This window comes from Artibeus jamaicensis, unplaced genomic scaffold, assembly GCF_021234435.1.
Source record: "Artibeus jamaicensis isolate MK-2021 breed Jamaican fruit bat unplaced genomic scaffold, CSHL_Jam_final scaffold_916, whole genome shotgun sequence".
In the NCBI taxonomy this organism is placed as follows: Eukaryota; Metazoa; Chordata; class Mammalia; order Chiroptera; family Phyllostomidae; genus Artibeus; species Artibeus jamaicensis.
In genome coordinates this window covers 37530081-37544934 of record NW_026522059.1, presented here as the reverse complement: position 1 = coordinate 37544934, position 14854 = coordinate 37530081, and the positions used below count along the sequence as shown (strand labels likewise).

Here is a 14854-nt window from a genome sequence, read left to right as displayed (position 1 = left end):
TACTTTCCAAGTGTGAGCATTAGAAGAATAGAGTAAGTTGTTCAAAACCTGGACAGAGTTGCAAGTATCTTTCTTCAGGTTTGCTTAGTGGACTGTTATGACCGTGCCTGTAGAAATTGCAGTGGACTGGGACTCAGTAGCCGGTGTCTGATGACAGCGCTGTTGCTAAGCAGCTCTGTGAACTTGGACAAGGCACTCATTCTCTCTAGATTGTATTTTCACGTTTGCTACTTACGGTGATAGCTATACATGTCATCTCTTCTCTGTCACATAGTGTTATGATTATGATATTGTAAAACTTATTCAAATGTAAACGTCAGACATGATTAACTCTTATTGCTTAGCTTCAGACTAGGAAAACATGGGCTGGCTTTGAGTATGAAAGCAAAATAATGAAATGATAAGAGAATAATAAAGTTCTAATGTAAAGCGTAAGGGTCTCTTTCCACCAATACTGCAAAATGATAATAAAGCAGCTAAATTTCATAGGCTTAATTGATTTGGAGAACTTTAGAGGCCAGAATACAGAACTATTTCCAGTATGCTAGTCCGTGTATTGTTAGGAGTATAGTCTGCATCAGACAGTTTTTCTGTTCTTCTGCAGTATATTGTATGATGTCATCTTGGACAATATGGTAACTTGTTTTCTCAATACATTTTTCACTCGCTGTTGTGCTGCTTCTAGTACAATATAGTGTCTGGTAACATATTCCATGAAATCAACTCCTATGTAGCAAGTACATTAATGTACATCTCAAACATCATTTAAATCACGTAAGTTGTGATTTGTTTATGGGACAGTCATATTTTATTAAAGCATTATTAAATAATGCTTTTCTTCTTCACAACCAAAGTCATTTCTGTTGTGCCCGTTTTAATGCTCACCCGTTCTATATGGCACTAATAGGATCTTTGTAAGGCATATGGATGCCAAAACATTTTAGATCATATTTTTTGCATATCAACTGAATAACCAGCCAAATGTCAGTGATTAATAAAAAAGCTCTTATGGTAAGTTTAACAAGTGCTTTGATGATTAAAATAAAACAAACCAACAAAATGGGAAGTAGGCATGAGTCCTGCCTTCAAGTCGACTGATACAATTTTTTGTGTCCTCTAAGGCTGTGCTCCAGTGTCATCTCCCCCAGGAAGTTTTGTGGGTTCTCCACACTGGGCCCAGGGTCCTCTTCTGTGGTCCCAGTTTCCTGGGTGTATCTGCCCTAGCAAATACCATAATACATTGAAAGTGTCCTAATGTGCACATTTCTAAGGACAGAGACATGTTTAACCTTTTTCTAGGTACTTAGTACTAGGTACTAAGGGCGGTACCTAGTATAATGTCTCATGGGTACTTACTATAGACCACATGTTAAGTGGCCACATCCTTCATTAGATTTGAATTTCTTGAGGTCGGGAAGGTATTTTATATTTGAGTGTTTTACTGTATTATCTCTAGCAGTTGGCATATTATGTGGCAAAAATATAAATATCTTTCAAATGAATGCATAAGTTACCTAACAGCTAGAATTTGAAAAGGACACAGATGCATTGTCTGCAGATACAGATTGTGTTTTGTTAGTTAACTAAAGAATTAGTGAGGGTAGGAGGTGTCGCAGCATGAGGTGGAATTGTCTTAGTCCTTGATAGACAGAGAGCTAGCATTTAAATGGGTGAAGGGTAAGGAGAAGGGCATTGTAAGTATGAGTAATTACATGAGTGAAAGCAAGGAGAATAAGCACAGAGTTCAGGCAAGAGTAGGGCCCAACTTGGCTAGAGCAAAAGGTGTGCATATTTAGAAGGTAAAGCTGGAGAGAGAATGAAGCCAGGATGTGGGTGTCCTTGAAAGTCAAATAGAAAATTTTCATATGTTATGATTGTAAAAAAGAGAGCCTGTTTAAAGTTATGGAACATAGCATTTCTGTGTAATAAAATTTAATTTTGTAACAGCATATGTTGGAAAAAGTACCAAAAATTATGATAATCTTAGATGCAGAAATGTTACAGTGTTGACACAGACATGGTATAGACAGAGAGGGGAGAAGGGAGAAGATAGACTAGGTAAAGTACCCAAGTGATAAAAGGACTAGGGAAAAATGAGATAATATGTGGAAAGCACTTCTTAAACTGTAAAACATTCAAATCTAGGGTTACATGCACACACATGCATATACGCTTACATTTTTGTGTATATGCATCCATTCTTAAATGAATAAAGTAGGTACCATGATAAAAGGTTGCATTGGGCTTTTTTTCTGGGCTCAATTATATGTTCTGATTTTTTTTTAGGCAAGATAATGAGAAAAAAGCTTACATTTGCTGGCTCAGCCAAACAATTTACTCTAAGGGCCTTACCAGCCAGTCACCCTAGATTAGTAGGTTTTTTAGGGTTTTTTAAAGAGCAAAGCCATTTGGTAGAAGGGAAGTGATAGCTGAGATCATGCATAATGATTTACTTAGCTTTATTTCATGTGATATCATTGTACAGGATATTTCCTTGATGCAAAATTGGGATACAAGATTGAAGAAATATGAGAAAAGAATCATTTTTGGTTGCAATAAATTTTAGGCACTTCACATGTTTTCATATTTAATAAAGCATGGTTTTTCTCAAGAATATTAATGTGAATGGGATATGTTTTCATTATCAAGTGAATGTTTTCTCACAAATAGATATATTGTGGGCTTATGAAAGCAACGTATACCATAATATATGAATGACTTTGTCAGCTTAGTGCTAATAAAGATGCAAGCTTTCAGTTGCCTGTTAACCTATACAGTGCTTTTATGATGAACAGGGGGATTGCCGTACCAGAGAAGAGGCAATGATATTTGGCGTTGGACTCTGTGACAATGGATTTATGCACCATGGTAGGAATGTTTACTCTGGGAGCTCACAGGTGTATGTTACTGTTCTGTTTTTGTTAAGGCTGGGAATATTTCAGTGTTCCCGTGAGGTCATTTAGAGACAGACCAGCAAGACAGTCCAGGCCTTGCCATGTGTGCACGTGAGGTCACCACATCTGTATTATGTCCCGGTTGCCATGACTACTTTTCTATTTTTTTTTCTAGAATAGAACTGATTCCAGAAGAGCAAGGGCTTGAGCTTAGATGTTCTTAAGAAAAATAGATTACATGCATTGAAGCTATTTCAGATCGGACTCATTTTTTCCTGAATGCTAGACTATATTAAAATGATTCAGTGAGAGTTATGTATAGTTACATATTTATTCTTAGTTTTTATAAAAATATTTTAAACTTAGAACTAAATAATAAATCTCTGGAAGAAATACGGTTTTTTGGCTACTAATTAAAGATGGATTTTCTTTTTTGTTTGAAGACTTAATTTCCCTTAAGTTTATAAGAAATAACATCTTAGTTTTTCCTCTGTATAACATCTTAGAGATTTCATAAACCTAAACAATGTATTTTGATTGCCTATGTGTGTGTATATATATATACCTATATATGTTTATAGACATGTATTTGATAGCACTTTTCAAATATTTGATACTTATTTGTCAGTTCCTTTCAAAAGGTTGTTAGCTTTTTATGAAGAAGGAACTATAGCAAAAGCTACAGCAATTTTGACTGCGTCCTTGATTATTGTACATTTCTTTGGGAATTCCATTACATTCCACTGTCTCTAGAGCACATTGTCAGTTGTGATATAGAAATATTGATCCTTGAAGAGCAAACCATTGAATGGAAGCAATGGTATCATTCTAGGGAATTAAAACTATAGTATCAAGCTGAAAACAAGCAATAAATAAGCAGTAATCTGATTTCAACACATTTTAAAATGTTGAGTTATGTACAACAGAGGTTTTTTTTTTTTTTTAAGATTTTCTTTATTTATCTTTAGAGGGGAAGGGAAGGAGAGAGGGAGAGAAACATCAATGTATGGTTGCCTCTAGTGCATCCCCTGCTGGGAACTGCCCTGCAGGGAACCTGTCTGCAACCCTGGCATGTGCCCTGACTGGGAATCGAACCTCGATTGTCTGGTTCGCAGGCCCGTGCTCAATCCACTGAGCTACACCAGCCAGGGCTCAACAGAGGTTTTTTCTGTGACAGTCCCTGTCAGTAAAGCACAACCAATTCAACTCACGCCCAGCCTTCCTGGTGTCTTCTTCTTCTGCTCCTTTACACAGACCATTTTGGGGCAGAAAACTGTAGCAAAGCACCATGTGTGTGAGTTTTGGAAAACTCCTTATGTCACGTACATAAGACCTAACTCGCTCTCACGTGTATTCTCATTTCTATTGTTAGCCATGACTTGTGTTACTTTTTAACTTGTGGTCCATAATTTTATTTATTAACTCACATTGCCAGCTCGTCTTTCATCCAAAAATCAGTACATACAATTACCTTGTCAATAATTACTCTTTGGAACTCCATAAAAATAATACAATAAATAGCTATCATCTTTGATTTGATGACTACATGCCAAGTTATTTACATTATTACCTTGTTTTGGTTTTGTGCAACACTATGAAGAAGGTTTTATGGTCCTTATTGCACAGATGAAGAAACTGAAGTTCAAAGAGTTTATGCAACTTTCCCAATGTAAAACCAGAATCAATCCCAGACCTGGAATGTAAACGCAGGTCTGTCTCATCATAAAGACTTACGTCTCTGCTGTGCTTGGGCACCACGGCCTCCCCTTTAACTCCCTGGCTTGATAAATCACCTGTCCCAACAGACTTCTCTTCAAGGTACTAAGGAATGTAAATGGAAATAGAAAAGATTTCCCATCTAATACATTTTGACTGCTTTTAGTAGCTCGCTTGAATACAAATGCTTTCTATTGGTATTAACCCTTATTTTTTAAAAGGCTTATAAAAACATAAACCTTGAATTTGAAGGAAAATATTAATGTTCAGATGAAAGGGGAAAAGTAACCCTTGCAAAAATAAAGTTATTTGAAGACAATGCTTTTAAACAGAAAAGATCGAGGAATTAACGAAAACTAAAATCCCATTTCACCCAGAAGACTTATTTCTGGTTTGAAGCGTTAGAACCAAGCGACCGCAGAGGGAGCAGCTCACACACACAAAGCCAACACTTAATCCAGCTGGATTTTCCCACCATTGTGCGGGATATTCAAAAACATACTTCAAATGTTTACTACAACGTCAAAACACTGTTGTTTTCTGTATTTTGGATTATATAAATTTTTTATTCAATATAACCTATTTAAATTTAGATTTTAATCTGGAAATTGAAAGACTCGGTTAAGTATAAAAAAGTTAACTTTGAAAAATACCTTATATTAAAAATTCAGACGTTTTTAGATAATAGTAAAAGAAAACATTGGCTCAAAATTATAGAAGGAAATACAAAATTATCATATGGATAATAGTGTGCATAACTTGTTCTAGGACATGGTACTGGTATTATTTTACTGAACGTCTATCAGTTTGAACCAAGAGTTGGATTTTTGGATTAATTGAAACAATTTGAACATATCTCTGTTTCCTTAGTCCTTGAAAAAAGTGAATTCAAAGACGAACCTCTACTTTTCCGTTTTTTTGCGGATGAGGAAATGGAAGGATCCAATATGAAACACCGGCTTATGAAACATGATTTAAAAGTTGTGGAAAATGTTGTAGCTAAATCATTGTTGGTAAGTTTTTTTCTATATGTTTTCTTCTCGATTAGATATTAGCAGATTACATAAACGTGTTTGGTGCTGATGTGTATTATTTCTGGTTGATTTGCAAACTTTTTCCTACTTGCTTTATTAATAATGCTAATATTTTGCATTTCAGATTAAATCCAATGAAGGCAGCTATGGTTTTGGGTTAGAAGACAAAAATAAAGTTCCAATAATTAAGTTGGTAGAAAAAGGGTCTAATGCTGAGGTAATGTAAATTAACATTTTTATTTAAGTTTGTTGCCCATGGCATATAAGTATAGATTTCTAAACTAATTGAAATCAGCCTTTAAGTATCTTTATTGAAAATAAAGTTATTGAATAATCTTATGTTGTAGTTCTACCAAATGCTCTTGAAGTCTGTGAAAGGAGCCCATGTCTGCGTACTCAGGTGTAGTTTGGGGAAAGTATTGGAGATAGCTACAGCTGCGCCCTTCTTGATCTCCTGAGAGGCCAAATGGCTCATTCCATGCCCCCTGGGACTTCCCTGCTCACTAATGCTGGCCTGGAACCCTGTGGAGGCTGCGTAGGGTGGGACTCTTATTATATATGTCAGGTGGTTCTTCCATTAATTTAAATACTGTGTCTTCTATTCTTCTATCACTTCGGACTGTCATATAAATAGCACCTCCATCAGTAAAGCACGTGTTTTGACTTACTTTCAAATTGGGTTAATACCGACCGATGTTCTCTCACCTCAGCAGCCTGTTAAACCAACAAATCTCCTGATCATTTATTTGTTCATCCATTCAGGAATATTTATTTGGCCCCTGTTATATGCTAACCAGTGTTCTAGAGTCTGGGAATGTAGCACTGAACAAGATAGACAAAATTTCCTCTCCTCATAGAATCTTCTTTCCAGTATTGTGTACCAAATTTATCAGAGTTCAAGTATTCTCACCTTGCTTCCTGGCATTAAAATGCTTAACCCCCCAGCAAACTTCTCAGTAGTTCATCTTTCATAGAGACTGTGCTAATGAATGAAACGTGGCTTTTAACTTTGAATCTATTTACAGTTACTAGTAAACCATCAGTCATCTACTCATCTGATAATGCACAAGGTCTCTATCGTTTACCAGATCGCAAACTCACATGAGACAGTTTAATGAACAGCACATTCATGTCAAACAAAATAACTCTTGTCAACTCATACTCTGTTAGTGGGCCTGGTCAATAAATGACTGCTTTTAGTAATTTTCTGTGAGTAGGCAATGTTTCTCCCAGATAGCTTCAGAGGGTGTTCCTGTAGCACAGCTTCATCTGGGTAGGCCCCTGATTAAATGCTTCCTCCCAGATTTCCATCATTTATCTGGTAACTGAAAGAGCATATTGTTTATAGGCAGTAGGGTAGGTTAAGAAGAGCAGCGTGATTGGCATGGAGAGAGAATGTCTTCTTTGTCATCTTTTCAGCATCTTGTAGTCTGTTCCTGTTGGAGCGCTCCGCCTTGGATGCAAGGCCATTTGTCTCTCTTGCCCTGGAGACTCTTATGCCTTCTCAGGCTAATGATGTACATTTGGCTGTCATTGATGTCTGTATTGAGATTGAAACTCTCTGAGTTAATTGGATATAGATGCAAAAGACAGTAAAAAAAATTAGCTTGGGGTTTGACTATAGTTAAAAGGATGAAATATAAAAAATAATCATAAAATACAGCAGAGTAAAGGGTCACAGGAAGAGTACAATGTTAAGTCATGGAGGGAGGAGGGAGACTTTCAGTCAAGATGGGTGATCAAATTTTAAACTAGGTTGGAGAGAATAAATGTTATCTTGCCTAGAGTCCTGTTTTATGAAGTTGTATAAAAATATTGCAGATGTGTTAAAATGTCAAAATCTGTAAGTTCTAAACCTTCTCAGGTTCTAATTCTGGAAAAAAATAGATTCCCTCATTAAAATATAATTTGATTTTTTTCTTGCTATTTCTCTCTTAGATGGCTGGCATGGAAGTTGGGAAAAAAATTTTCGCTATTAATGGTGACCTAGTTTTTATGAGACCTTTCAATGAAGTGGACTGCTTCTTGAAGTCGTGCTTAAACAGCAGAAAACCTCTGAGAGTTCTTGTGAGCACAAAGCCACGGGAGTAAGTTGTACCAAATTTGTGTGGGATTAAAAGTACATTATACATAGGTGAACAAAATAGAAAAGTTAACTAAGCAAATGTCTAGAAGTAAGTATCATCTCATTGCTTAGAACATTTAAACCTCACCAGCATCACCAATACTGGTCTTTAAGTGATGGGAAAAGCTACATTGCTTATGATGATAAAATGTTTTCTACTTAAATAAGGTAGTTTCAGCAGAAATAATACTTTTCTTTTGCTGCCTACATTTTCCTCTGGGTTGGGTTGGGTCTGAATATGAGTGAACAAAACTAATAATGCATTTGATATTAAAGAATTGCATTCTTCCATGTTCAACTCTAAGAATTTCAGGGGCTATGAGTTGATTTGACACCATTCATAATTAAACATTGATAGGAGATGGGTTCAAGACTGGGGGTAAGGCCTTTCATGCTCGTGTGTATTTAGAAATGCATCCATTCTTTTAAAAAATATGTCTGCCTATCTATCTGCCTATGATTTGAAAAAACTCATGTTCGTTACAGGAAATTTAGAGTACAGACTTTTCTGAAGGAAGATATTTTTCCTATAATCATAACATTCATAGATAACCATTGTTATTCTTTTTATTTATTGTTGTTCAGTTACAGTTGTCCCTCCTTTTTCCCCATCGCTCACCCCTACCCTGTCCCCCACTTCCACATTTAATACCCCCCAATGTCCATGCCCACGAATCTTCTATTCGTGTTCCTTTGCTTGTCCCTTCTCTTTCTTTCCTGTTATCCCTCCTACTGCCCTCTGGTCACTGTCAGTTTGTTCTTTATTTCCAAGTCCCTGGCTCTATTTTGCTCATTTGTTTGTTTTGTTGATTAGGTTACAATTATAGTTTTGTTTATATTATAAACATTTTTATTCTTTTGAAATTTAGTGTTGGTTGAATTTTATAAGTACTGGCACCTATGCACAATCATTTATTTATAAAATGGTATATATTTTATGATTTTTTAGAAAAAAATTAATAAGATATTATAGATGTACTTGTAAGACATTGGCTTTTCTTCTGTAAATCATTGATGATCTCATGTTCCCTTACCAGGTTTCCATGTGTTTAACCGATTAAGTAATCAAAATAATGCATACAGAGTATTGTGTACCATAATGTATTAATATACAATGATGGTATCAAAATTACTATTTAATAGTTATATTTATCAGTTGTGATAGGCAACTTCATTATTTTTAAGATAAATACAGGCTACCACTTCAAAAACTAAATGGTTTATTTTAACTACTTATAGAAAGACTCTAAGTATAGGTAATATAGTATTCTTCCCTGCCTATATATATTCGGCAAAGCTGGGTGCCTTCTTTATCTTAAGAGTCAAAGTGCAGAGTAATGGGCTAGATTTTGTAGTAGGTCATCAAGGTAGATGCTTCTACCAACAGCATACAAAGTCCTTGGAAAGAGTGAGACTTATTGAAGTTACTAATATAGAAGGACTTTGGGCTGGAGAGCAGCAAATAACCATGATAATGCCATCTCTCTGAAACTAATTATGATCTATTGCTTCCCCTTTATCCAACCCTATCTGGGATAAGGCTAACCCAGTTGCCTACCTCTGGACACTTTGAGGACATTTAACAGGAAAAGAATAAGGGAGTAGTATTCCTAAGCATTCATTAGTGGCCATGAAGGTTTCCCATGGCCCCTTAACCCCTGGTTTAATCCTATGAATACTGGTCTGCTGATTACAAGCATTTCAGTAGGTAGAGGACTTCGAAACTAAGTAGATGGGGCAAATCCTCAGTCCTAGAAGTAGTTGCTAGCTAAGCAGGGTTGGAACCTAGGTCTTCTGATTATTCCTTTGGTGTTGTGTAGAAACTAGAATGATATTTCTGGCCCAAGTACGAGGCTCTCTTCTACCATTTTCTCGCTAATTGTGTTGCTTCAATATCCTCATCCTTAAAAATGGGGATGATAAGAGTGCCTATGTCACAGAGCTGCTAAGAACACTAAATAAATCTAGGTTTGTAAAGAGCTTAGTGACATGCCCAGCCCATAATAAATATGTACTCCAGTGATGTGATCTATGATGTTTTCCTGTTCTCTCATTTTTCCATTGCTTCTTTTCACATCAAGAGCATATTTTACATTGTATTTTAAAACTGTTTTGAGGATGGAATACTTATTTTTTTCTGTTTCTCTTTAATTTGTTTGAAATTTATAATCTTTCCTTTATGTCCTTATTCTAATGTATATTTTTATAAATCACTCTCATATTTTCTTGCAATACTTATGATTTATGAAGTATCTCGTATGGGGAAAAAGCAATAAATGTGAGAGGTAAATACAACAGAATTTTTCTGTTGAATATAGCTGTATTTTACAACAGATAATATCAAGGATTTTTCAGTGGCTTTGTAGCAGGAAATAGAGCATCCTTTTCATATAAATTTAATTTTTGTTTTAATAGGTATCATAGTGTTCCCACCAGGAAAACAGGTTTTTCAAAGATCATTTTATGAAGGGAGTCCCCAAATTATGACCAAATGCATCTCATGGTGTTTTGTGCTGATTTTATTAAGAGAATAGTAATAATATTCTAGAAGATTAGAGTAGGGCCAGCCTTCCATAGCATAGTAGAAGGATAGAAAACCTTGCTTAAAAAGGGTTGAGAGGTCACTGTAACCAGAAAGCCCTAAGTTATTTCAGCAAAAGTGAACTTTCATTGATAATACGTACAAACCTGAGCTACCTGTATTTTTTGTTTCATGCTCAGAAAATGTCTTTATTTTTTTTCCTTCATTATCTTCTATTTTCAAGTGTATCTTTGACAGACAATAGTAACAAGTTGCTATTCAGAGAAAATAGGTACAGCTATATATGCCCAAAATATTTAATTAAGGATAAAGGATAAGTAAATTAGTTATGTGACCTCCATCCCACCAATGTGCAGATAACTTCATGGTATATAATCTAATTCGTAGTAATACTTGCAAGGTTTCCTGGAACAGATGATGTGTGTTTCTGTGACTGAATGCCTGAATGCCTGCCTACGTTACATTCTAGATTACAGTGCCAGCCCGCGCCTTCAGGACTAAATGTACTCTCTGGGTTTCTCAAGTGTTCTAGGCACTGTGTTGCTTCAGCTGCTCCAACAGCAGTTTTGTCAGATGCAAAGAAGAGCTGCTGTATCCAGCTGGAGATGCTAATGTGCCTGTTGCATTTATTTTGTGATTCATTCACCAGCTTTTGGAGAACACTTTTGTTTCTTGGGCATCAAGGGCTATCCATCAACATTTACTGCTTTGTATTCATTTGTCTGCCCTCTACTGCAATTTATTATACTTGTTAATATTGTCATGAGGTTCCAACTTATGTTCTGTTCTCTGCTTTTCATTGTCATTTTCTGATTTCTGGCTTCCTTCTCTGGAGCAGCTCATTGGTTAGTGCCACATTGGACATCCCTCACTGATTTGCCATGACAGCTTACTCAAGCTCTCCCTCCCTTTATCTTCTTTTCCATGTGAATTCATTGGAAATTTCTTTTTTACTTATGCATGTTTACCTTTTGATGTATTATTCTTTTAAAATTCCACTGAACAAATACTAAGGTTAATCATATTCTTAAATTACTTTGATGTAGTGTTTGACACATCCGCTCTTACAACTAGCTCTTTGTTGTTGTTTTTTGATGGAGTTCCCAACAGGTAGAAATGTATTAGCTTTGTGTTTCTTTTATATTAATGTTAACAAAGAAATTTCTCAGTGCTTGATGTCTTCTTTGTAATAGTAAACTAAGGAGAGGTGCTTCCACTTTCTTAAGTACCTACATAGGTAGTTCGCAGCACAATGTGGGGCAGCTTACTACCAAAGCTATCTCTTTTAGTTTCCATTGACACCTTGCAAAGTACATTTTAACCTATCATCTTTCTAGAAACTCAGACTCAGAGAAGTTAAGGAATTCATTCAAGTTTTTCAGCTATCAAGTGACCAAATGAGGATTCAAAGCCAGGTGTGGCTCTGGCCTGTGTGACTCAGTTGGTTGGGGCATTGTTCCAATGTCAAAAGGCTGGGGTTCCATTCCCAGTCAGGGCACGTACTCAGGTTGTGGATTTGGGTTCAGTCCCTGGTTGGGGTGTGTCTGGGAGGCAGCCAGTTATTGTTTCTCTCTCACATTGATGTGTCCCTCCCTCTTTCTCTCCCTCCCTCCCTTCTGCTCTCTCTAAAAAAAACAAGCAACAACCAAAAACAAAGTGTGGTGTGTCTGAGCCCAGGGCCCGTTCCTTATTTGGAATGTACCGTGCAATGCCTACATCTAGTGAGGAACTCCTCAGGGTGTGCCTGCTATTTGCCTTCCTTCGCAAGGACATGCACCATGGTGCCTCCTTCAGGGATTTCAAACCCAGTGATTTTCACACGGTCAATTCTCCATACAAATGTATTGAAAGAATAAATAAAAGTGTGGACAAGTATTGTTTTATCTAATCGTAGCATTTTAAAGTCATTTTACCTTATTTTCTGTTTGTTCTAGGACAGTGAAAATCCCAGATTCAGCTGAGGGGCTTGGGTTCCAGATCCGGGGATATGGCCCATCTGTTGTGCATGCGGTAGGAAGAGGTGAGTCCATCCTGTGTGGTAAACAGCGTTCTAGCCTTTGTGGTATTTTTTGATAAAGAAGATTGTGTTTAAAATGTATATAATAATGTTGTTATGAAATTTTCCTATCATATTTTATAGTACTAAGTCAATGGTAGTATATTCCTAAAATAATATTTTAAAAATTCTTAAAAATTGTAAGGCATCTTTAAAAATTTATAAGCAGCCCTGGCTGGTGTGCCTCAGTGGGTTGAGTGTCACTCTGCAAACCAAAAGGTCACTGGTTCAATTCCCAGTCAGAGCACATGTCTGGGTTGTAAACCAGGTTCCTAGTAGGGGACACACGGGAGGCAACCACACATTGATGTTTCTCTCCCTCTCTTTCTCCCTCCCTTCCTCTCTGTCTAGAAATAAATAAATAAAATCTTTTAAAACATTTATAAGCAAATGATGCCTCCTAAAATCACTTTGCTCTGTGCTTCCATTTAGCCAAAAGATATAATTTGTCTTTTTCTCTGACAGCAAATAATTTTATTTTTGTTAGTAATTCAAAGATATGACATTTTAGGTTTAAGAATGATTTGTGTGCTTTATAGCTTAGCACTAAATGATTACTTCAAGTATTCCTATAAGCCAAGCATTTTATAAACCATAAAATGCATTTTAAATTGAATAATTTTAGTGACTAAAATCTTTTTTTATATTTTATTCTCCTTTTGTTTGTTGGACAAATTAGCTGTTGATAACTCTTGTTGTTATGTACTTTTAAATTTCATACTAACATTGTAATGATTTAAGGGAATAACTGTTCAAAGCTCACATTGCTGAACATAGTAAATAACTTGGGGCCGGAGCAAGAAGTCACTATGAGCGTAAGAGGCCATTTGTTGATCTCATCAAGAGACATTCTTTACTTTTGTTACAAAGAGGTATAAACTGTAAAGCACCTTATGATGATCGCCCAAACATTAGACTGGAGAATTTTGAGAGGGCATTGTTAGCCAAATCAAATTTATCAGAAACATACGAGGTTAGATTATAAATATGCTTTCATTAGTGTTTGTATGATAAAAATGAATCTTATTTCAACAGCTTGTTCTTTTTACTCAGATTTTTAAAATACATGGATTAGTAAACATTTCAAAAAAATAAAACCTTCCTAACAACTGATTAGTATTATCAAACTGAAATGGGATCTATTTTATACTGAAATGGGACATTTGATATGTCAAATGTCTTCTTTATTTTTACTAAACCAGAATGGAGTAAGTCACACTACCAGTACTACCAAGTAAGTGCAAACCTGAGCAAATCACGTGGAACCTCCTTCCCTAGTGCAACGTGGCGCAGAGAGAAGGGTCTCCCTTTGGAACTGTGTGAGAGGGCGTGCCCTCCATGTCCCCGGGGCATGCCCAAGTATGGTCACTGTGCTCTTTGCTTCTGAAGAGTGAAAGAAATACTCCTGTGCTTTTCCTTTCAGGTGTATATTAAAGGAAAATATATTATTCAGTGATTGCTTTTTGCAGTGTAATTTTGTCATAAGAAAAAGAGGCTTTGTCCTCCATTTGTCAGCTCTTTTTCATGGCTACCACTAGACTGTATCACTCACTGGAATTTCACCTTTAGAATCCAAAATTCCAATATGCCAGGTTCTGATGACAATCTCCTATTTTTGTCTCATCCACTTTGATGTTCTCAGATTTTTCAGTTCAGTTGGGACTTCCGTTCTTCGGATCCTTCTCTTTTTCTCCGGGTTCGTTGTACCCCTCAGGACGGCACTTCCTTCCCCAGCTAGCCTTATCCCCATGGCAGGCCACTTCAGTCCCTCTTGTCGCATCATCAAGATCCCCTCATCCTTATTCCTTAGGTGCATCCAAGCTGTTTCATTTCTGGCACACCCAGGCCAGATCAGCCTCAGCACCTTCTTCGCTCATTCTCCTGAGCAGCTACGAAAAACTGTCGTAGGTTTGGGATTCGTGTCATCCATCCCCATTCAGTCTTGTCTTTACTGGGCCCACATGACTGCTCTGTGGTCTTCACCTGTCTCTGCTCAGCTCCCTCTTTTCCTCCTCACAGTTGCCACCTATTTCCCAAGATGAACTCCCTTTTCCACCTCACAGACAGATTCAGGTGTGAAGCCTTCCAAGCCTCACACCCCTCCTCGTGCACACGTGTTCCTGGCTGGGTCACCTCCACCAACTTTTCTCCCATCCTAGAGGAAGAGGTCTTCTTTTCTCTTTTCTGGAGTTCAAGGTTAATCTCTCCACAGATGTTCTGGATCCCATCCCTTCCATCATCCTCTGGAGTGTTGAACTGTCAGATACTCCTTTCCATAATTTTCAGCCGTTTCTCTTCATTGGATTATTATAGTATAGGATCAGTTCTTTCCCTTTAAAATCAACAAAGAAACAAAGACGTCTTAAACTAGAACACCAAACACAAAACCTCTCCTTTATTTTCTCCTCTAGATCCTTGTGACTCAAAATGTGATCCACAGACCCACCCACAGTACTGGCACCACCAGGGAGCTGGTTAGAAATGGAG

The 14854-nt window shown here is 36.8% G+C and overlaps 1 protein-coding gene across 1 annotated transcript in view; it reads left to right on the top strand.

Annotated features, from left to right (window-relative positions):
* Positions 1–14854, top strand: part of PREX2 (phosphatidylinositol-3,4,5-trisphosphate dependent Rac exchange factor 2) — a 226910-nt gene that overhangs the window by 99322 nt on the left and 112734 nt on the right. The window contains exons 15-19 of the mRNA XM_037148935.2: positions 2796–2868; positions 5481–5623; positions 5769–5861; positions 7583–7731; positions 12246–12331. Of these exons, the coding sequence (XP_037004830.2) occupies positions 2796–2868; positions 5481–5623; positions 5769–5861; positions 7583–7731; positions 12246–12331 (544 nt within the window). The remainder of the gene's footprint in view (positions 1–2795; positions 2869–5480; positions 5624–5768; positions 5862–7582; positions 7732–12245; positions 12332–14854) is intronic.